This window comes from Tasmannia lanceolata, unplaced genomic scaffold (assembly GCF_043159265.1).
Source record: "Tasmannia lanceolata isolate RefF3 unplaced genomic scaffold, GAP_Taslan_0.1 ptg000002l, whole genome shotgun sequence".
NCBI classification, from domain to species: domain Eukaryota; kingdom Viridiplantae; phylum Streptophyta; class Magnoliopsida; order Canellales; family Winteraceae; genus Tasmannia; species Tasmannia lanceolata.
Window position 1 is genome coordinate 37,939,353 of NW_027518679.1, and position 23,112 is coordinate 37,962,464.

At 35.3% G+C, this 23,112-nt stretch overlaps 1 protein-coding gene across 1 annotated transcript in view; it reads right to left on the reverse strand.

Moving 5' to 3' along the window:
- Window positions 1-23,112, reverse strand: part of LOC143872013 (uncharacterized) — a 63,885-nt gene that overhangs the window by 36,518 nt on the left and 4,255 nt on the right. Inside the window, exons 2-12 of the mRNA XM_077376710.1 lie at window positions 17,056-17,154; window positions 14,720-14,871; window positions 13,872-13,944; window positions 12,724-12,846; window positions 11,541-11,649; window positions 10,203-10,282; window positions 9,882-9,960; window positions 4,285-4,424; window positions 4,025-4,135; window positions 3,517-3,633; window positions 3,150-3,239 (exon numbers count right to left, since the gene is read on the reverse strand). Of these exons, the coding sequence (XP_077232825.1) occupies window positions 3,150-3,239; window positions 3,517-3,633; window positions 4,025-4,135; window positions 4,285-4,424; window positions 9,882-9,960; window positions 10,203-10,282; window positions 11,541-11,649; window positions 12,724-12,846; window positions 13,872-13,944; window positions 14,720-14,871; window positions 17,056-17,154 (1,173 nt within the window). The remainder of the gene's footprint in view (window positions 1-3,149; window positions 3,240-3,516; window positions 3,634-4,024; window positions 4,136-4,284; window positions 4,425-9,881; window positions 9,961-10,202; window positions 10,283-11,540; window positions 11,650-12,723; window positions 12,847-13,871; window positions 13,945-14,719; window positions 14,872-17,055; window positions 17,155-23,112) is intronic.

Consider the following 23,112-nt stretch of genomic DNA (forward strand, 5'->3'; position numbering starts at 1 on the left):
GGCCCCCCTCCCGTGCTAGGAATGGTTATAAAATTAAAGTGGTGAGACCCAAACTATCAGAAATGATGTGCAAAAGGTAGGCCCTGGGCTCACCTATTAATAACATTAGAGGTAAAATTGTGGGCCCCTCCCGTGCTAGAAATGGTTATAAAATTAAAGTGGTGAGACCCAAAGTATCAAAAATGATGTGCAAAAGGTGGGCTACAAAGTCCTAAGTTTTGGAGAGAATTAATTCCTAAGTTTTGGAGAGAAATTACCGGAAAATGGCTACATAGTAGAAAAACTACAGAAAAAGTACCAAGAAATGGTAACCTTTATATGACAACTACGGAAAAAACCTACAAAGAAAATGCATCAAAATATGACAATTACTTGAATTCTTAGATTGCTTTTTCCCCCAAAACACAAAAGGCATGGTTTTTACCGTTCCCAAAAAGCACTCACGTGACCATTAAATGCTAAAAGATAGAGTCATAATGAGTAGGGGCGGAAAAACTTTTCCAAAATTGCTTTCCTTGGAAAGAGCGAATGACATTTTGGAAAGTTAGTTGCTTAGTATATATATTGAAATGTAGATCCATATAATGTAGATCCAAATATTGTTTATGGAAAAATTGTGATATGTCGTCGAGGCATCAGCCCATGGGTGCAGAGAGGCAAGTGGTGAAACATGTGGGAAGTTTGGGTATGATTCTATCCAAAACCTTTGATACCAAAATGGTCATTTCTGTGTATGTGGGGTTCAAACTCATTGCTAACATTCCCTGCCATCCACTAACTTCTTATCTGATGCTTCCTTGTGAGAGGTTGCAAAACATCTTCACTTCAGGATTAAGGTGGATTGACGTGGTCAAGGATGATGCAGCCAACTATTATGAAAAGAGAAGAGAGGGGAGTAGTTTTCACTATAAAAATCATGAGGTTTTGGGTTTTGACGCTTTGAGATTGATGTGACACGGCCCACTTGAGAGTCATATTATTCTGTATGTTACATAAGACATTTACATGAGACGTTCAAGATTAAGATCATTTCTGTTTTAGGCTTTTAGCTAGGATTTATTTCCATTTTTGTGGACATTTTATTATCCTAGATGTGGGGGCTAACCACAACCATTTAAGTGACAAGAAGAAGAAAAAACAAATGGCTTCACTAGAGAGCTAATTCAAAATACAGGCTTACTATTTTTAGCAAGTACAAACTTACTGTTTTAAACAAATAAAGACTTACTATTTTTAGTAAGTACAGACTTGCTATTCTTAGTAAATAGAAACCTTGGCAAAAGACCCCTCTCAGCCCCCAATGTTGATGATTTGATTACTGCTTCTATTATTTTACATAGTTATCGTGCACTTACAGTTTGTTTTTCTCTACAATGAGTCTCCATGTAGCAACTGACCACACCTAGAAAGTTCACATTAATCATGTCCAGCTTTCAATGAGTCATTCTTCTTTCAAAATGGTAATAAATTTTGCAAGAATAGCCACTGATCTTCTCGGTAACATTCATTTCAGAACCAAAACGTTTTTTTTTTTTCAGAACCAAAACTTAATGTACAATAAATCAAAATATGAGCAAAAAGGAAATTTCAAGAAATTGGACATGCCATACTAAATAGAAAAAGATCTAGTAAACAAGTAGCATTGAGCAACATTCATGACCCACCATAAATAAGCACGAAAAATATTAATCAAGACATCCTATCAATGGTGAAAATTTTCCAATAAGTTTCTGTAGTATCACCCTCTTCGACTTGAACAAATATGAAAAACAAGCATGCAACGGTATACATAACCAACACATATCACAAGTAGTCACCTGATTGTTTTTCTCATTTTAATCATGGTTCTAAATGTCTGTAGAAACTGACATGAAACATGCGACATGATTCCAATTACATCCCGCCGAAAAATAATCATTCAGTCAACATGTATATATTTCGGTAACACTTCGGCAATGTTGACCGAAACACTACCGCTTTGGTATAAATTATAGGACAACGTTGACATGCTGAAATTTCAATCAAAGTAAATAAAAAGCTTGGGTTTTCACATTCTTGCTTGGCAAGTGCTTATTTTATGGCTTCTTTTCTTATTTCTTCGATTATGGTGCAAATGAATCAACTAATCCATATGCAAAACATGCAACAGTTTTGCACATGGATTAGTGCATTATTTTGTATTTTTCAATTGCGTATTTTATGGCTTTTTTTCTTGTTTCTTCGATTATGGTGCAAATGAATCAACTAATTGTTGATATGAAGCATTTGCACATGGATTTGTGCATGATTATTTATTTTTCAAGTGGTTATTTAAGGATTTTTTCCTTGTTTCTTCAATTATGGTGCAAATGCATCAACTATGTTGATTTGATGCATTTGCACATGGATTAGTTCATATTTTAAAATTTTCAAGAATTTATAGTTTTGAAAACTGGGAAAAAAGTATATTTTCGAATAAAAATTAATCATATATGTATGTTAGCTTCTAATTTTATTATATGTGAGTTCTTATTGCCTGATCTACCGTTTAACCATTTTTTCTTTTTTGAATGGTACTGTTTAACCATGTTGGAATATTTTTTATTTCAAAAAATAATTATTTTATTTACTTTTGATAGAATATCTTATATTTCCATCATTATATTTTAATCCTTCATCAGATTGTACTTTCTTTATGAAATTAATCAATGGAGTGACTTTTTTCCTACATCATTGTGTGTATTTGAGGCTTATATGTGGCTGTATACATTTTTAGTTCAAAAATGGACCTTACCATTCCAGATGTGCACGACAAAGCTTAGGTATTTGATCTTGTTAAATAATTATGGATGGTTGTCTTCCTTCGGTGATTGCTTCTAAGTGTGTATCTGTGCGTATTCTAGTATTTCTCATCATTTGCATGCATTTTCATAAACTTTTGTGATTTTATATGATTGCTACAGAAATCTATGACCACGACGGACATGTTTCTATTTTCTTGGCGACCGACATCTATATTGACGCCGAAATTTAAAACATTGGTCCTTATAACTATATGAACCATGAGAGCTACATTCATTACTTATATTAAATATCACATGGAATCGGAAGCAAAAGTTCCTTCGCATCGCAAATGTTTACGACGAAGGTAATTCAACGAGGTTACGTACCTTAGGTGCCAAAACAAGCATGGACTTGAGTGTCAATTCTCGAAGAAAAGCAGATGTATCGGAGAAACCAGTAGCAACATGAGGGAAAACCTAATCGCAAGCATCAGCCAGACAATTTAGGATTTCCAATCTGATAGTAAAACAAAATTAAATTAATTCAGAGGATCTACATCTGAAAATAATGTAATAATTGGAGTTTGCTAAGGCCCTGTTTGTTTTAGATTATGACAACTGATTGTGGAGTCCACAACCAATTATTGGGCCGAAAATTGCACTAAATTTGGGTCCAATAATCGGTTGGGGACTCCACAATCGGTTGTCGTAATCTAATAAATGTTGTAAAAAAACCATTTCCGTTATCACATACTTGTTCATCAACAACTTGAGCTGATAGAGATTCTCCATACTGATCTATGTGCTGCAGCAGACCAACTCGAATAGCTCGGTCATTGGAGGCAAAAAGCTTCACAATAGTTGGCAATATCTACATGGACGAAAGCAAGAACAATTATAGTCTCACTGTATTTAATAAGGCTAGATCAACATGGATACACATCCCCACTTAAGAAAGAACTAAAATGATCTAATGGGGTGTTTGGATTGCAAGAATTTTATGGAAACGTTTAGAAAGGAAAATATTTCCATGAGTCCCTCCATCTTTTACACATGAGAAAAAATTACATGAATCAACCCTAATCAATTTTTTACTTAGAGGAGCAGTCAATATATGGTAATTTCCCTTAAAATCAACTATAATAATATCATTTCCCTCTAAATTGAGGGAAGAAATAATTTTCCAAGAAAAGTTTTTCTTACAATCGAAACATGGCCTAAAAGAAAAATGCACTACTGGAACAGCGCTGAAAGAGTACAACCTTGACTGTGAATTCATTTGTTGAAAGCCAAGAGCCCATTTTCAATAAAGTACTCAAGGCAGGAGCAGCAGCTGACCCAAATTCCAAGGCAGAAGCTAACTGAGGAAGTAACTGTGATAACCAGAAGATACAAACATTTTTTATATGGCTCGTTGTGAGAATATATCCGGGAAAACGGCGGTCATAAAAATGCTGGGAAGAAAAATACAAAAATGGCATAATACATTTCGGTCTTTTAATTTAACTTCTGAGCATCAAACCTTCTTCAACACAATCTGGCGAGGGAGCTGTTCAGCCAAATTAGGAAGCTTACGGAAAAAGGCATCCTTCTCAACACTGTCTTTCAAATTTAAAACCTCCATGAATTGTATGGTCTCCACCAACTTATTCTGAAAATATTCTGCCAAGTAAAGACCTTGTTAAATAAGAAGTAACAAGTAAAAAGTGGAACTTTGCAAGTTGTAACAAAAGGATAACATAAGGTCAGATACCATTATCTATGATGAAAGAAATACAAGAATAAGAAGGAATCGGGAATGTCACAGAGCATGTGGTGCAGATGGTTGGATTTGATAATAGAATGTTACATGACAAATAAATGGCCAAACAAGATAGCACATGCTTCCTTTGCATTTTCCACCATTTAAACTGGGGGCATGCTATTGTTTTCTTGTTACTGGACCACCACAGCATCCAAAATATCAACCAGCCAGAACTGAGTGATATTCCCAAAACTGAGTCTTAATAGCAATATGAATCACGAAGATAAACTTCACATTCCGTTTCCCCGTTCTCAAATATCAGTAAACTTCAAAAACCCATGACAGGCTCTAAACTCTAACCCTAGTCGATTATGCCCCGAAGGTTCTACCAAATTTGACTGGTTTAAAGCTACTTCAGAAATCTATAAATATATATAAAGATAATAAATGGACTTATATGGAATGATTTACAAAATAAGGTAGATTTATTGCAAAAAATTATAATCAATTAGATGGCCAAATTTTCAAAATCAGGACCTTCAGAAAAGGGTGCATGGTTCGAATATCAACTTGCACACATTAGTTTTCAGGGTTCTAATATGATCGTGGTTTTAAATTTCCCCGAAACGACCGAAATTTTCCCATTTCCACGCCCACTGAAATGAAATCTACAAGAATTCTATCCCCACCATTATTTCCCTGAAATTTTGACCGAAATTCCCAAAATTCGACTGAAATGATCGGAACGACAAAAAGGAAAGGTGTTATGATTTGTATTTCATTTCAAATCATTAATGTCGAAAATGATATTTAGTAGTCAACATCATTGAACTGCACGGCAAAGTAAGTAATTGTATCTTATGATTGGGATGTCAGATCGACATGGGACCAATAGTACCTCGTAAAACTATGAGGTATTGGCATAGAGTTGGAGTCCTTAGAGAGGAGACTGGTCATTGTACTTTCTTATACTTCATTACATTGTACTTCTTTATTGACTTTATTGTTCAAGACATGCGATAACACATGTTACTAGGTGTTTGAAGTGATCAAGCCATTATGGATGGCTTTCTTGCTTATGTGATGGTTTCTAAGAATGTATTTGTGCTTATTCTAGCATTTCCCAATGTTTTTTTAGATAGGTCAGCTAGGATCGAAATTTCATCATTTGCAAATGTAATGATGAAATTTTTTTGATAGGGAAGCTTGTAAAAATAAGCATGCTTATTAATGCAACGCGCATTGTACTTTCATAATTTGCATATGTTTCCATACGTTTCTGTGATTTTACAAGATTTCCACTGAAATTTCCACCGAAATCAAAATGTTTCTGTTTCCAAATTAACTGAAACCGAAACCGAAATTTAAAACCTTGGATATGATATGGACCCCGTGTATCAGTACAAAATCACAACTGTATGCAGTACATATGGGCCATATCGAGCAAATATAGTACTGACATGGTAAAATATCAGGCCAAAAATCGTTGATTTCTGGATTTCATTTTCTTTTCACTTTTTTTAACTGAGTTTTTTTGAAAGAAGAAAAACTTAATGATAGAAAGGAGCAATCCAAGCGAAGGCCCCAATAGGGGCAAAAGCAAAAGCAGAATAAAAACAAGATGGCATCTCACATTTTTCCAGCCATTTCAACTCTTTTGAATGGTAAGAGATTTTATTAATGTAGAGCCATACAAATGACAAAGTTGGTCGCAAGAATAGAAACAGACCAAAAAACCGAACAAGCCAAAGATGGATCCCAATCAGGAATACATAAGAAAAAGGGTATATCAAGAAGGCAAGAGAATCCACCTTGGATTTAGCAACTCTCCTGATTTGGCAAAACATATCTTCATGTACTCGATGCAATCCAATATCTCCTCACTAGAATCCCTTCCACGATCAGAGTTCCAGGAAATCTCAATGTTAAAGCGTTATGCCACAATTGAAAGCTAACACTTTTGAGGTAAATGATCTAAAATTTCCCCTTTTGCCAAGGATTAGTTCCAAATTAAAAATGCATATTACATTAATAAGCATGCTTATTTTTAAATGTTTTACTACAATGCTTTTCTATTTTGTTATATTAAAGTGTAGCTTGTATTTTTCTTTATTGTTTGATGTTGCTACATGTTTCTGAGGGTAAATTTCTAGATCTATGAGTCTCTTTGTTTTTTAAAAAAAAACTTGTTTTAGTATTTTCATTCAAAAAATCATGCATTTTTATTTAATATTTAGCCTTCATTGAGCTGGATCTGCATGCTATTGAGCTTAATCCATATAGCTATGAGCCTATGTGTCAACAATTTTTTACATTTTACTATTTTAGAATTATTTTACAAATATATCTTTCTTCTATGTTTGATAGATGACTCTTTGAGCAATATTATGCATCTATACTAATGCTTATTTGTTTTACTCTCATTTTCTTTTTCTCTTCTTTCAATTTATTAATTTTATTTTACCTCACTTTTGTTGTTTGACTCATTTTTTTACATCCATCGGTCATTTTCATATTTTGGTTTCGACATGCATTTCGGTCATGACGGAAATGGAAACAAGTCAGTTTCGGATTGAAATTTCAGTGGAAATCCTGTGAACATATAAAAATATATGCAAATGATGGACATTTAAGTTTAAAACACCCATAATGGTTTAATAACATCCAACATCTAGTGATATGTGTTATCGCGCATGTCTGATAATTTAGTAGCTACCACATTTCAGATGTAAGTCATTTAAATATTTATACATAACACATACACCACATTTCACATGCAATTCATATAAATGTAATTATGTAAAACTATCGATATAGTATACCACTAATACACAAACGGTTTTGATTTCGGCATGCTTTTCGATTTAGCTATGCATTTTGAAGGGGGTGAAAACAGAAACATTTTGGTTGTTTCGAGTCGGTTTTGGACTTTGGTAGAAATTTAAAACCAAAGATATAATTGGCACGTAGATAGACAAGATATGCTTGGCAAGCACATTAGCACACAAGAAATATTATAAAATTACATTTGCATTATCAAAACAACGATATTAGATAATATGCTAAAAATCATAAAAAGTACACGTGCGCAGTAATTTTTGGTGGAAACAATATGTATCAATTTACTTATGTCTCATGTGATAAACAAAAAAAAATGAGGGTGTATCGGCTGATATGATACATATGATTTCACTACGTACTGATAAAAAATTGACTGATTTCAGTATTTTGAACCTTAGTCACAACTTACAAGCATCTTTCTTTCCATTAATTGTAGTTGCATGAAGTAGAAGCCACGTCATTTTAGAAAGAACCCAAATGATTTGGTGAAAAATGAAAATTTAGAGACAGAAAAGATGGTCATTGAGTTCTTAGAAAGGTCAAAAATACTTGATGAGGTGGGTTTGGAAACAAGGGCCCTAAGTAAAGTTTCACAAGGAACTCCTCATTCCATATACTTGCTCACCTATCCAGGAGGGGTCTTCTTTCATACTAAAGAAGAAGAAAATTCAATTAAAGGCTTTACTTTCAAGAAAGAGTTGATAAAAAAAAAGCAAGAGTTGATAAAGTCAGTATTGGTTCAATGCTCTAGTTACTCCAATCATGTTGTTTCACTCATTATACTCTGCCCATTCACTACATGCTTAGGTCTCTGTGCATAGCTTGCTCACCTTAAACTAGAACTCGACCTCACCACTTCTACCTAAATGGAAAGACTATAAGAAGTTGAAGAAAGTGAGATTTTGTTGTTCTTTAAACGGATCCAATTTTTTTTTGCCTTACAAAATATGGAACAATAGAAAAATATTTCTCGTAGAGCTTCAAAGAATGAAAAAGTAGTGTTTCACTCATTATACTCTGCACTTTCACTACATGCCTAGGCCTCTGTGCATAGCTTGCTCACCTTGAACTAGAACTTGACCTCAGCACTTCTACCTCAATGGAAAGACTATAAGAAGTTGAAGAAAGTGAGATTTTGTGGTTCTTTAAACGGCTCCAACTGTTTTTGCCTTACAAAATATGGAAGGAACTGCGAAACAACCAGTTACTCCAAAAGCTTAAGCTGTTGGAGAAGGCGTTATTTAATATTTTATACTTTTAACACTCCCCCTCACATGTGGCCCCTTTTTCTTTGATTTGAGACAAGGGCCCTAACGAGAACAAGTCATGCTAATGTTAATAGTGGGACCTAGAGGGGTTTCATGCATCATGAAAAATGGCAAATTGGGACTGTATATGATTTATGATGGTTTTAAGTGATGCTATTTTAAATTTGGATTATTTATAAGTAGGTTTTGGTGGCTCAATGAAAGGACGGCGTAATAGTACTGTTAGATCAAAACAATGAATTTTTTTTCTTATTTTGAAAGCTTTCTAGTTGAAAGTGGTAAATTTGATTGGGATACATAACATGTAATAGGGAAGGAGTCCTTAATTGAATTAGAAAGTAGGAATTCTAAATTTAGAAGTTTTATGGTTTTAGAAATTGGTGTTCCAGGTTTTCGTGGAAAGCAACATATAATAGACTTCCTATCTTTATTTTGGGTTAGGATTAAATTAGGGTTGTAAAGTGTTTTGGGCCCCCAACTAGTTTGGGACAAAGGCTTAGTTGAGTTGAGTTGAGTGGAAGGTGGTTTGGGCCTATATGTATGATGTTTTGATAATTTGATGTACTTTTGAGAGGTTATTGAACAGTGACAAGTTTTCCCTATTGGGTTTTTGGTTTTATCAAAGGTTAAAATGTGTTTTGGGCCTATCTGTATGAGGTTTTGATGTAATTTTGAGAGGTTTCCGAATAGTGATGAGTTTTCCCTCCCCACTGGGTTTTGGGTTTTACAATACTTGGATCACGTTTTGGTCAAATTTATTGTCATTTATCTCTCTGTAGTTCTATTTTGCACAATTCAACTGGTGTGCCAGTGTGATTGCTCAAATCTCTAGCAAGATATCAACTTCTGGTGGATTGATTGTAGTTTCCTTGCACTCCTTGCAGCAGGATCTAACCAAGCTTTCAGTATATAAATTTATCAATTATACATTTATTATATTATTATAAAGACAAGACATCTTACCAGTCAACAAAACTTATTATAAAAACAAGTGAACATTATAAGTTAACAGTAATTAAGCACTGAAGATCCAAAACGTTTGGGTAATAATTCTACGGAATTGACTGATCACTAGATCTTTTTTTGGAATGATAACTGATCACTAGATCTTGTCAAGTCAAAATAGTAAGAAAATCACAACAGAATAATAGATGCACCAAACTGCCTCAAACTAAACACAAACTACACAAAAGGGTCCCTTGATTACAATTAGTCAGATGAAAAACTAACAGCAATAAAATCAAACAAGGAACAAGATGAACTCACCACAGTTATCAAGCTTTGATGGATTCAGTCTCCGAGAGGATTGTGAATTCAAAAGTCTCTGATAATCTGGAAGCAGAGACTGAAAGAAGAAAAATGGATAAATGCAAATGGAACTGAAATTTTTTATGAGATAACACAATTTATGCCATGGACAAAAGAACCAAGGGATTTTTATTTTTCATCATTGAAAAAATATAAAGAAAATAAAAGATATTACAAGAGGAGAGAATGAGCAACAGAATATCATTGATTTGACTATGAGAGAAGTCCCGGGACTAGAAACCTTGTGATGGACTAATATCCTTAGCTATAAGTACCAACCTTCGGAATGTGAACAGCGTTACGTAGCTCTTCCATTTTTGCTAACTTCCTTTCAGAAAAAAGCTCATAAATCAAACAACCTAACAAACAAGGTAAGTTTTGAAGTTAACAGTGCAATAAACTTAACAAGGTTAACTTATAAGACATACACAATGACTGTATGAAATGTCACCAGTCATCACCCAACATTGCTACAGAATTTGAAGTGACAACCTTTGCCGCAGTAATCCAAGATGATCTAACAAATGTTGCCACTAATTTAACCCACCACACTACACCCATAACTCAGATGTTTTCATTCAATAATATGCTTTGCAACACTGACTAGGATGTACTGATTAGGAATTCATGTAGGAAAAAGCTTGAGAAGGATTAAAGAGATCCAATTACGTTGGGCAAAAACATATAACAGTTTTTCAATGGGTACTGAAATTTGGCTAAAGAAGTGACACAGCACAACCACTAATGACCTAGATGCAGAATCATGAAATTATGTTTCTAACATGTAGTCTAAATCATAAAAATGTAAACCCAAAGAGGTAGATGATATTTTAGAAAGTTTGAAGCATGGACGGAATTGAATGATGGGAATTGGGAAATGATAAGATGAGATGCTTGTGTCAAGGATGTCCCAAACAACCGTCCTAATATTGTCAAGTGTGGCAAAGCAGGAATATATTTCACTTTATCAAAAGATAGGATACTTTTGTCATTAAAAAAGTACATCCTTGAAAAGACAGCAGAAAAGGGAGGGCTGTCAGGGAGAGGCCAAGCCGAACCCAAAACGAGGAAGCATTTACTCAACCCAGACCTGACCCGAGGAACCCTTTTTCCAAACCGAACCTGATCCAGCCCGAGTTCCAACCCGACCAAAACCGAGTTTTTAAGCTTACTAAGAGCTAAAAAAATGATAAAAATGTCAGCTTTCACTCTGGTCGAGTTGCCCAAGCCCTCAACCCAAACCCGTCCCAAACTCAACCCGAGTTAGGAAAACCCAACCCGAACCAGAACCAGAACCCGACCAGAAAGATACCCAACCTGGCCCAACTTTTTTCGGGTTGAACCTGACCCGAGTTGCACCCCTACATCCCTGGCAAGGTGTGTCTTCCTAGCAACACTCTTTAACGATTGTAGAGAACCTCAAATGCCAAGAAAAGTGTGCGCCCGCACACACACAAAAAAAACATATAATGTGTCATATCAAAAAGATATGAACTTCTGCTAAGTGACATGAGACATTTGAAGATCATCTAACTAGAACTAGAATGGGAACCAATAGCAAGATCATATGATAATTTGTGGTAGCGAGTGTATCCAGACAACCCATTGAAGACTCACCCAAGCCCCAAGAGTCAATCGCCCATGGTGGAGATTTTCTGATTGTTGTCCAGTCAGATTTTTGCAACTCCGTCGGTTTGTATTGTAATCCAATTAGCCATTCAAATTGCTGCATGAAATAATCTTCTGTGAGAAACATCCCCTGTTAAACCTGATTAACTGAAGCAACTCTAGTCAGCCCATAAACAGTCCACAGACACATTATGGGCTACAAAGTACCAGAAAGTAACATCAGATATGAAAACAGCAAACTGAATACTAGCCAAGGATAAAGGAACGTAGTATTTAAAGGGGAATTTTAACATTTAAAAGTCATGCAAAAGACAGAAAGAAAAGAAAAAAGGTTGATCATGTGAAACATCTCTGCATATTCCATCAAACCTAAAGAACACACAATGCCAATGTGAAAAATAGCAAAGGAAAAGAAAATGGCTGATTCATAAGAACTCAATGTCGAAAGAAAAAAAAAGGCTACTCAAACAAACTCAAAACATCTTCCATTTGTACATCACTTACACAATTGGGAGATGAATATATAGATTCTCAGTGCATAAGTGTTAAAGTATAAAAGCTAAATAACGCCGTTCTCGAACAGCTTAAGAGCTTAAGCTTTTGGAGAAGTTGGTAAGTTCAAGAAGCAAATCTTGTTTTGTGATCTATATTCTAAATGCTTAAAAAGAAGAAAAGTATGACAGATGCATGAAGGATTCATTACCATATCCCCAACGCATCCAGGTGGAAGACATGTTGTGGATGAGTTTTTTTTTTAATGATTGATTCAGTATATTATAGTCTCTTACAGTCACATATCAATTCTACAAAGTTATGTGACGCTAATAAAAAAAATCATTTATACCCAAACCAGACAGTTTCCAGTTTTCTCTTATTTTCTTAGAAGTTTCATATATCAACTAATTAATCAATACAAGTATCAAAATGTATTCCTTCATTTCTCCCCAATTTTATCACCACCCATCATTTCAAATGACAAAGGCAGTTAATTTGCCAAGTCAACAAGTATAACAACTCCAGAATTTGCCATGCCATTTCACAATATGCAAACAGTGGTTGATCAATTAGCCACATTCTAAAATGTGATGCTACAAGGAACTAGTATTGAAGCAAATAAAAAAGTTAAAAAGCAAAGGCAAGCACTAAAATCACATTCTAACATGAGAATCACCAGCATTGGACCAGTAGAAGCTTCATTAAGCCCATCAAACTCTGATAATACATCAAAAGCATGGAGCTTCCAATCCAAAGTTTGTGTAACGACAACGCTCGCCAAGCACACGTTACCATGAACCTGCAATAGTCATTTGTAACTGAATCAAATATTCTGATCTTCCCCAAAGTGGAAAGAAAATTGAATAAGTAAAACAGAGTGTAGTATTTAATTGAATAAATAGCTCGAGGAGTTTCTGACAGGGAATGGGATCCCGTACTCGTATACGAAGCTTTCGAATTTGCAGTATTTCTATCAGGGAAGCTACCTGAGTAAGAGATATTTGCATTTGTTTCCTCAATTTGTTTCTTTTCATAGACAATTTGACTTTGGTAGTGATTGATTGGCTCTAGACAATTGATAAAAATTGTTTAGGTATAAATAATTGTTCTTCAGTAATTCATGGGTCTGAGATTTTCATCAAAAAAATACAACAGAGTGCAAAGTTCCAGAATTCTGGGAAACAGAGTTCATGCATGATTAAGAGATAAGGTGTAACACAACACTATATACTCATCGACTGAATGGGAGCTCTAAGCAAAAAAATTTGCCCTCATGCATGCAGAATGCTTCAAGAGTATCTACTTTTTTTTTTGCCGGAATGGTAGGATATAACTATAATAACAAAAACCCTAATACCTCCCAAATGATATGGCTCAAGCCAGCAGAAAGTAGTTGCAGCACGCCATGAATAACAGTAAAGAGATCAGAGTTGAGAGCAGACCCTTATTCCTTCCATTTATTTTTAATCGACTTTCTGTCTAGTATCCCAGAGCAACCACTCTATAACTTTTGGATAAATAGCAATATATCATTTTGTAGTTTCTGCATGAAGTCCTAACATTTTTAATTTTATAACACACACTGAAAACGGGTCTTAATTGTTACAGCATCATCAAGGATATAAAATAAGAAAGGTAAGCATCCAATAGAGTGTAGGGACCAGTTTCTGTGAAATGAAAACATAAAACTTCGAAGACAGTTCGCTCCAATTCCAAGTCACCACATCAGATAAATCTCAAGTAAAAGCGAAGTAATAACATCTAAGATGAATGATCAAACTGAATGCAGATGTGAATCAATGTACTTAGGGTGAGAATTCATACAAGTTTGCAGTCATTGTTTAGAAAGCTCACAGCTTTTGCTATCTGGTGCAATCCCCACGAGTAGTACTCATCCCTGCCATCAGAAATACAGTTAACCAAAAGACAACAAAGCTCATTTAGTGTTCCTGAAGTTCATCAGCAGAAAAAAAAAAATGGAAGCTGACTGTCAATATCAAAAGAAACTAATTATATATCGGATGCAAGTGCCACCTTGGTGCAACTAATTATACCATAAGGCTTACACAATACTTCAAAGAAGTAGGCTTTTAACTAAGAGTCTTTAACTGATTCTTCAAAGAATTAGGCTTTTTTATTTTTATTTTTATTTTTTTAGACAATTCGGGGTTTTGTAATTAAAAGTGTGTTTCTATAAAGTAATACTATCTGTAGTTAATATGACTAAGCCTTCCCTTAACATTAATTGAAGTTATTTCACAAAAACCTTCCTTTCTTTCAATAAACCTTTTTCAGATAGATTCTTGTAAAAATGATTGTATGAAAGCTCACCAAAAAAAGGACTAAAAACACAAAACCATCCAAGAGTAAACTTCAATCAATCCTTTTTTTCAGATAAGTAAGCTAGCTCAAATCCAAAACCTCGTGTTGTAACATGTAGGACTTTCCAACTGAGATATGGGCTCAAGCCTACTGTAATGAATTTTACAAACGAAGCTGATACAAAGTTACCAAAATTTACAGTGAAGGAAATTTCATAAAATCATTTCTACAAAGTTAACATCATCATGTCTATGGCCAATTATGCAGCCCAGTTGGGAAAATGCAAGCAAGTTTCTTGAAACAAATAATAAGCACAGGCGTTATAATTTGATTGAAGAGAGATTAAATACCTCTGTGTGCTTTCTAAACCTAATTCCTTTATTTTTTCGGACAGTGGAATAACAGGCTCGGTTACAATGTAAATAGTAACCTTAGTTGTAGAGCCATCAAAAACTTCAGCCTCAGTACTATGAAGAAATGACAAGATATTTGGATGCCTGACCTGCAATATAGCAGAAATGGCCTCTTAGAGTGGGTGACCCTGATTTGTAACAAACTAGAAAAAGACAGAGAAGCATGCAAAAAAATGTTCAAGGATGATAATTAATTTCCCAAAATCAAGCATAAAAGAAGTTTCATGAATGGAAAGAGTAAATTCAATAAGTTTCTTTGAAATATTAAGGATCTAAACTTAGCAAAGAAAAACAGATAATTGCCAGCTCCAGAAAAAGGATAATGGAATACTAGGTTCTCAAGGATAATGGAAAGTGTCACTAACAGCACCTTTGAATATTTTCAAGACATGCAAGATAAAGATTTTGCTACACTGATTAGACTCTCAAGAAAAATTTCATATCATCTGAATATTTATTATAGATTCTCAGGCTGAATGTATAAATTTCAATTTTTGTCCATCTGCTTTGCATTTCAGTACATAATTGAATTTATCAAGTTTCACATCAATGAAGCACTCAAGGTTTTTAAGAAGCCAAAATTATATAAAAAATAAAAAAAATCACAGAATAATGTGGCCCGCATTATCACATCCGAGTACGTGAATTTTGATTTCTCTTTGACAATTCTGGAGTTCATTGGAAGGCGCGAGAAATTTTAACTTGTTCAAAGTCAGCGAACAGCATGGAGGGAACCTCCCTCGATAATACACTTAACACCCCACTATCAGTGTACTATTACACATCTAACGCAAACCATCAATACTTCATTTTCGAATTTCTATCACAATAAAATTGTCTATCCACAAAGCCATGTTGCTAGGACTGTCCAAGTAGAGCCATCAAATTTCATCTTGAAGACATCATTTGGATCAGAACCTTAAAGAGCACCAGCCTTGGAGCAGAGTTGCACGCCTGTCCATCGTTAAACTCTTAAATGAAGGGAATGTGTAGAAGGCTCTCTTGCTTGCCTCCCATCCATTGAACCAAACAATTGAAGTCTCGTCAAAGGATAGTAGTCAAAGATTTGTGAGAAGTTTCGTACAAATTCTCAATGCCAACACTACCCCTCCAAAGTTGCCATAGATCGAGCATAAAGGAGTCCCCCGACTCGAACCAAAATACCGATATATACACCATCACAAAGTTGAGAGAAGTATCACTCAATCATAAGATACAACAGTTTCTTTGTAAAAATCAACCACATGTATCCTATTCCTAGAAACCAAACATAAAAAACAGCCCTCAAAGTCCTGATCATTGAGGCTTTTCATTAAAAAGGAACATAAAAGATCCTGTTAAGTTCTCACTTAATCCAATCCCTTGTATCCTACCTGCTGAACCAAAATCGAAGTTGCTAGTCACTGGTACTCTGATACTCAGATACTTCATGGACATTTGTGTTGGCCAAAACAACTATAGTGTTGGAAACATATATCACTATCTTCGAATCAAATATAATGTATTTTGCTTGTTAGTGTCACAGATTTGCAATTATAATTTTGAACACATAAGTCTAGATGTTATTTTAAATTTACTATTAGTTCCATCTTCTAAGTTAAATCAAGTTAAGGTTTATGACAGTTTATTTATACAAGTCTTTTGTCTTATCTCATGACATGGGACACCTGTATCCATATCCATGCCCGAGAATTTGGAAACTGCCGATTCATATCTATGTTTCCCTATCCGTGTCGGTATCCATATACATATCGGGGTATCATAGCTTGCAAGTCTCTCCTTGACAACCTAAAAGGAATAGAAAAGCGTCCCTACAGAAACATACTCCAACACAAGGGTCAAGCCCAAACAAACTGGAAGGTGAACTCTCCACCACTTAGAACCTCGCCACCTTGACCACAATATCAAATACTACGCCTCAACCTATCCCAAAATCGATTTTCTGATGTCCTTTAGTTTTCTACAAATTACATATAATTTCCATGGTATTAGAGCAAGGCTGCAAGAACTTGAAAGGAAATCAGATTCCAAAAATGTACTTCTTCCTTGGGGGTCTCTTACATTTCATTTTTTGTTTCTTCTTCAAAAGCCAAATTAGCCCCCTTTCTTCTTGTCTTTTTCTTTCTCCTTCATGTGTTCAACTTAAAACCCCTATTTCTCATATTTTCAAAACCTTACTTCTCACTGATCTACGGAAAATGATACCAAATTGAAAAGAGAACTCCATTTTCTCAAAGACAAAGCTTCACATATAGTAAAAGACAGCATCTTACCGTGCGCAGGCGCTTGACACCGTTGCGACCTGCAGCCAAGTGCCCATCTTGGGCATTACTCCCTGTAAGAGAGAATATGGACACCGAGGACCCGTCATCCTGGTAAAACAAATCAACAAATCATTATAAAATAGATCAAGATCCAGAGGGGGAAGTAGTAAATTAGATAGGCACCAGAACAACAAATTATATAGATCAACAAATCATTCTCCAAAGTCATTTGCTTTAACATTTTAATTATTGAATTTTAAAAGAAAACATAAATGAGCAGAATGAAGAACCAGAACTAGTCCATGAAACTTTGCATGTTAAAGCATTAGCCTTCACTAATGACTACAGTTCCATGAGTACAATGCCACCATGCACACATTCGTATAAAATTTAAAGGTATTAATATAATGAGTTGGCATTCAAGAATTCTCTGCACAACATACCCAGTAATTGGGCATCTCTAAACAACACAAATGCGCATTCAAGTACGTGTACCAAGCAGTTTCAAAAGACCATAGAATGTTTGAAATGCATCTTCATTCTTCTGAAAATTTCATAGGCTGCAATTCTTCCAGAAGATTTCATAGGCTGCAATTCTTTCAGGTAGGCAGAAAAGGTACACAAAACAGCACCATTTTGCCTCAGTCAGAATTCAAGAAATGCATTTCCATGATGGTGACAAGTGGTTCCGATTTAAGAATGCGCTCCTTACTGGTAACTGGTAAGTAGTGGAGGAAATGCCGAATCTTGATGCCCTCAATGAAGGATACTCAAACCAAGACCAGTACATGCCAAGATGATTTCACCATTGTAGAAGTGCATTTCCATTACCCCAAAAGGTTGTAGTCAGTACTAATTGGTCAATAACCAGCATATTCACTATTACTTGGCATGTTTGTAAATCACTTGCGACTTCCCTCACAACCATCCAACCACCATTCCTTGTTCAGTAACACCACACTAAACTTATAACAAACACCCAAGTTTATCTCTACAAAGTTGGTCCATGAGAATCGTCGAATGACATAAAAGAGATTACAAAAGTAAATTTTTGTGCTTGTAAATCATAAGACAAAACTTGTAGCAAAAGATTATCTTGTCCTTAAGCCAGAACTCTTTGTGACAGGCTAAAATTGGCTCAAAATGCCTCAGCATGCATCCTCCAACAGCATCCAATGCAGCAAGCTCGAATGCTTTGTAAACATGCAACATGTACTTAAAGAAAAATCACTGAAAGCTAAAATGCCTAGGTTGACCATTGCCTGTCTAGATGAACATTTTTTAGAGACCAAATTATGAGTTATTTTTTTACCAGACATTTAGGATTTAATAATGTTTGGACATGGTAAAATTTACGAATGTTTAAAATTGGCAAAATACCCCATTGTTTGTAAGTTAAGATTTTGACTGGCCTGAGATAACCGAAAAAGGTTGGATTTTGCACTAGAACTGGAAAGTTGACCTTTTTATCCTTTTAAAATTGAGTCTTGAAACTATTTTTAATAAATTCAAATGGTAGGAACTCCCCTATTTACATGTAAATCTTAAGTAAATGTCTTTAATTGCATAGTAAAGACATTTACTTAAACGATTTTGCATGTGAATACCATTTTCCTATAATTCAGTAAACAATACAACTTACTAGGGTATTTACATAAATAATCACTCAACTTCCACCCGACTTAAATACCACATCTCATGACAGAAAAACATAGTATCTTCATCGGAGAACTTAGAAGAGGCAATAGGAAGAGAGGAGCGAGGGGAAAAGATGATAAATCTTAGACTTTCTTCATCAGAAATCGAAAGAGGGTTTGCGGAAATGAGGAATGAAGGAAAATCATAGACATTTGAGGTAACTGTTTTTATGATATAATTATCATCTCTTGGATGGATTTCAAAGGGGATTCTTAGGATTTTGAATGCATGCAAGGGTTCTTATGATTTGTATGATCTATTTGTTCTCGTTTTTATAAATTCTCATTCTTGAAAGGATTTGAAAGGGATTCTTAAAAATATTTGATGCTGGACAATACCTAATTTAGGGAGACTCCTACACTCCTAATGGGATAAAGGCTTTAGGAAAGATTTAGGGTTAACACGGAAGACTCAAACACCTAAAGAACTAACCTAGGGCAGATTTGGCTCTAATTTTAATTTCGGGCGGCAACAATAACGAGATGTTAAATGCTTTCAATAATTAGAAAAATCACAATTAACAAGTAATCAACCTTGTGCAAATTAATCAATAGGTAAAAGATCCTCTAGGTGGATTGGTAATGGCAAAATTAGTCCTAAATTAAGTTTTACGCATGCAACCAATTAAAGGAACTAAAAGCTAATGCAAATACCGATGAATTAGATGTAAACAAGCATGGAAATAGTAATAATCAATAAAGAACATCATCAGAAAAATTATCAACAGCAGTGAGGGTTTCAAAGCAGTCTAGATTTAGAATAAAAGGGTATTTCGGTAATTTTACAGATCTGAAATCTTAGGGTTATACTGATGTCCAGATCATAGTTATGATCTAGAAAGGTAAAAGGAAGTAAATCTAGGGTTAAGGGAGGGGTTTTGATCGTAGGTTTAGGCTAGGGATCTCAAAAACTAGCTTTAGAGCTTGAAAAGGGTGAAAATTTCAACTAGGCTCAAAAGGGGTTTAGGGTAAGGGATCTTGAGTGTTTCTGAGGTTTAATCACAAAATCAATCCCTCAAAATCTCAGATTTAGATCTTGAAGAACAAACAAGATATATGGATTTTAGTTTTTTCAACTTTAGGGTTCAAAATACAAAAGAAACTGAAAAGATTGATGTACTAACCTTGTTGTGCAAATTTGACAGAGAAAGAGAGTAGAAAAGAAGAGAGAAGATGAGATGGATGGTTCCAAACCACCAAGAAGAAGAGAGAAGAAAACCCAAATTTCTGGCTTCAAGCAAAACGTCAATTCTATTCGATATTCAAAAGTCCCTTACATTGCTTTCATAAGATGTAATTATAAGAAAAGAAATCCTAGAAGATAACTTAAGACCTAAGCAACTAATCTCAACCATTCATCTAATACAAAGTAAACTAAATAAAGCTAAAGGCTTACCTAAAATAGTAATCATGTAATAGACCTATACCACTTCCTAAAAACACCCATAACTTGCTCAAATCACATACCAATCATGTGATCTTGGGCTCATTAGATAGGAAATTGAAAAACAATAATACCAAAAACATGCCAAACGGGTGAGATTTGATGCCTAAAATATAGACTACAAATAAAATGACGAAAATAGAAGATAAATAATAAAAAAAGAACACCCATGTCTGTGGCCCATGCTAGAGTCTTCACCATCAGTCCCGTCCAGGTTTGCGCTTGTAAACCTTGAATTCTTTTGCATTGTTGATGCCCCCATCAATATTTGAATGAGAAATGTTAGGGTTTTAAACGCATGCAAGTATTCTATGATCTATGCATTCCAATTTCTTACAATTTTATCCCCTTTGTTCTCTTTTCCACCTATTGTTGTTTCTTGGGAAATTTAAAAGAGAAGTGTTGGGATTTGAAATGCATTCAAGTATTTACAGTAACTTTGGATTTAACAATTGCTTGAAAACAAGGGTTACATCCTAAAAAAAGAACACCCATGTCTGTGGCCCATGCTAGAGTCTTCACCATCAGTCCCGTCCAGGTTTGCGCTTGTAAACCTTGAATTCTTTTGCATTGTTGATGCCCCCATCAATATTTGAATGAGAAATGTTAGGGTTTTAAACGCATGCAAGTATTCTATGATCTATGCATTCCAATTTCTTACAATTTTATCCCCTTTGTTCTCTTTTCCACCTATTGTTGTTTCTTGGGAAATTTAAAAGAGAAGTGTTGGGATTTGAAATGCATTCAAGTATTTACAGTAACTTTGGATTTAACAATTGCTTGAAAACAAGGGTTACATCCTACTTTTCGTGGGCTTTCTCCCTTTAGAATGTAATGCATATGGCTGGAATTCTTCTATAATATATACTAAGAATGTTTTTTTCCATTGTCATTCGTCTTTTCCAAGAAAAAATTTATTGGAAAAAGTTTTCTCCTAAGAAAAAGGTTTTGGCACTAATCATGTTTTGCCACAAACTAATTTTGATTCGCCGTTTAAATTTTTCTCACAGCTAAAATGATTTTCTCCTTCTAATTCGGTTTTGAGCACTTCAAAATTTCCCACTTCAAATTCACTTTTGCCAATTTATTCTCAGCAGTTACAAATGATATACATGACGTCCTAAAATGCCGATGGACTGACATTTTCTCCTCTATATATATTTGTCGAATTCTCAGGGATAAATTCAAAGACTTTTAACGGGCCTTAAATTAGAAGAATCAATATAAATGGAAATCAATATGTCAAAGATAGAAACAAAATCTATCCACCATGCGTGATTTCGGAGAGGCGATATATTGAAATCACCTTATGCCCCTTTTATTAATTGCAGACCGTTTCAATATGTCTCTTAATTCCTTTCCAAACCCTCTTTCTCTCCGATACCTCCAATCCCTAGCCATCATAAGTGGCAACACCATACTCCAAGCCGGAGAGTGCTTGGCCAAGGAGATGGAGAGGGTAAATGAGGAAGGTGTTTCAGTAGCAGTTTTCCTTCATTGTTGAAACGGATCGTGAGCGCAATTTCCCATATTTTGGTTTTCATTTTGGTGAATTGGATTGTTAGCCCTTCGGGGTGAAGGAGAGGCTTCAGTTTAGAGAGAGAAGTTCGGATCCCATTGTCGACGTTGTTGTCGTGGAGTGATCAGCAGTTTTATGCGAGATGGAGTGAAGGGAACAGTTTATCCTGCAAATCCTTGATTTTGGCATTCAATAGTATTGGGTTTCACTTAACTGTCATTATATATATATATATATATATATATATATATATATATATATATGAGAAAAGTGTCTCTAGTCCGCCGACCCAAAACACAGTGGGCCCACAATGTTTGGATGATCCAAAGCATTCATTGGATAGGCCCTGACATAGATAGGCTGTGCCCAAAAAATCAGTTCCATAGGATCATCTCAACCCTTCGATTTGTGGAGCTAAAAATTGGACAAATTAGTGAAGTCTTATACCCATCCATTTTAACCTCCACAAATCGTAGGGTTGGGATGATCCTATGGAGCTGATTTTTTGGGCACACCCTATCCATGTCAGGGCCTATTAAATGAATGCTTCGGATCACACAAAAACTGTGGGCCCACATTGATTTTTTGGCGGACGGACTAGAAAACTTTTCCAGTCGGCCGACTAGAAACATTAACCCCTATATATATATATATATATATATATATATATATATATATGTTTGTCCCAAGCCTCTCATTTTTTGGATTACATATACGGTGTGGCCTTTGGGCTGTTGTTTGTCCCAAGCCGACCATTTTGCACCCTTGCATAGCATGGGTCCTTGGCATTCAAGAATATTCTTCTGGTTATCTGTCATTATCTGAGTCCTTGGTTTTTCAATCAATTTGTTTCAAAATATTATGTTTCATGCAAGAATGGGCTGACAGAGGGCGCCCCCTTTGGGTGCATGTCACCATTGTGCATTTAACACTCTGACTTGCAGCCATTATAAATGCACAATGGTGACGTGCAGCCAATGGCGTGCCCTTTCAACCCATTTTTGCAATGGGGCCCCTGAGTTTAGCATTCCCCTCTTAAATGATATATTTAGGTGTGACCCTACCTCTCATTGTCTTGGTTAACCCGAACGATGTTTGAGCTGTTATTATTCGATGGAGCTGGGCCGAGCATTTTGCACCCGTGCATAGCATGGGCCGGGATACTAGTATAATTAAATGTGTGTTGATATTGAATCCCTCAAAGCTAGTGTGACGTCTCTTTCCCCTGAGCTGTGATGCCTTAGAAGACTGATGTGACTCTAGGTTCTCTCTCTTACCTTTCCCTTTACCCTCTTTGCTTACTTCTTTCTTTTCCCTTCCCCATCTTCTTTGTTTTTCAGTTTTTCTTTATTTCCTAACATTCCAAAGATCACCATCACCTTAACCAATCGATCACCATTCAATCT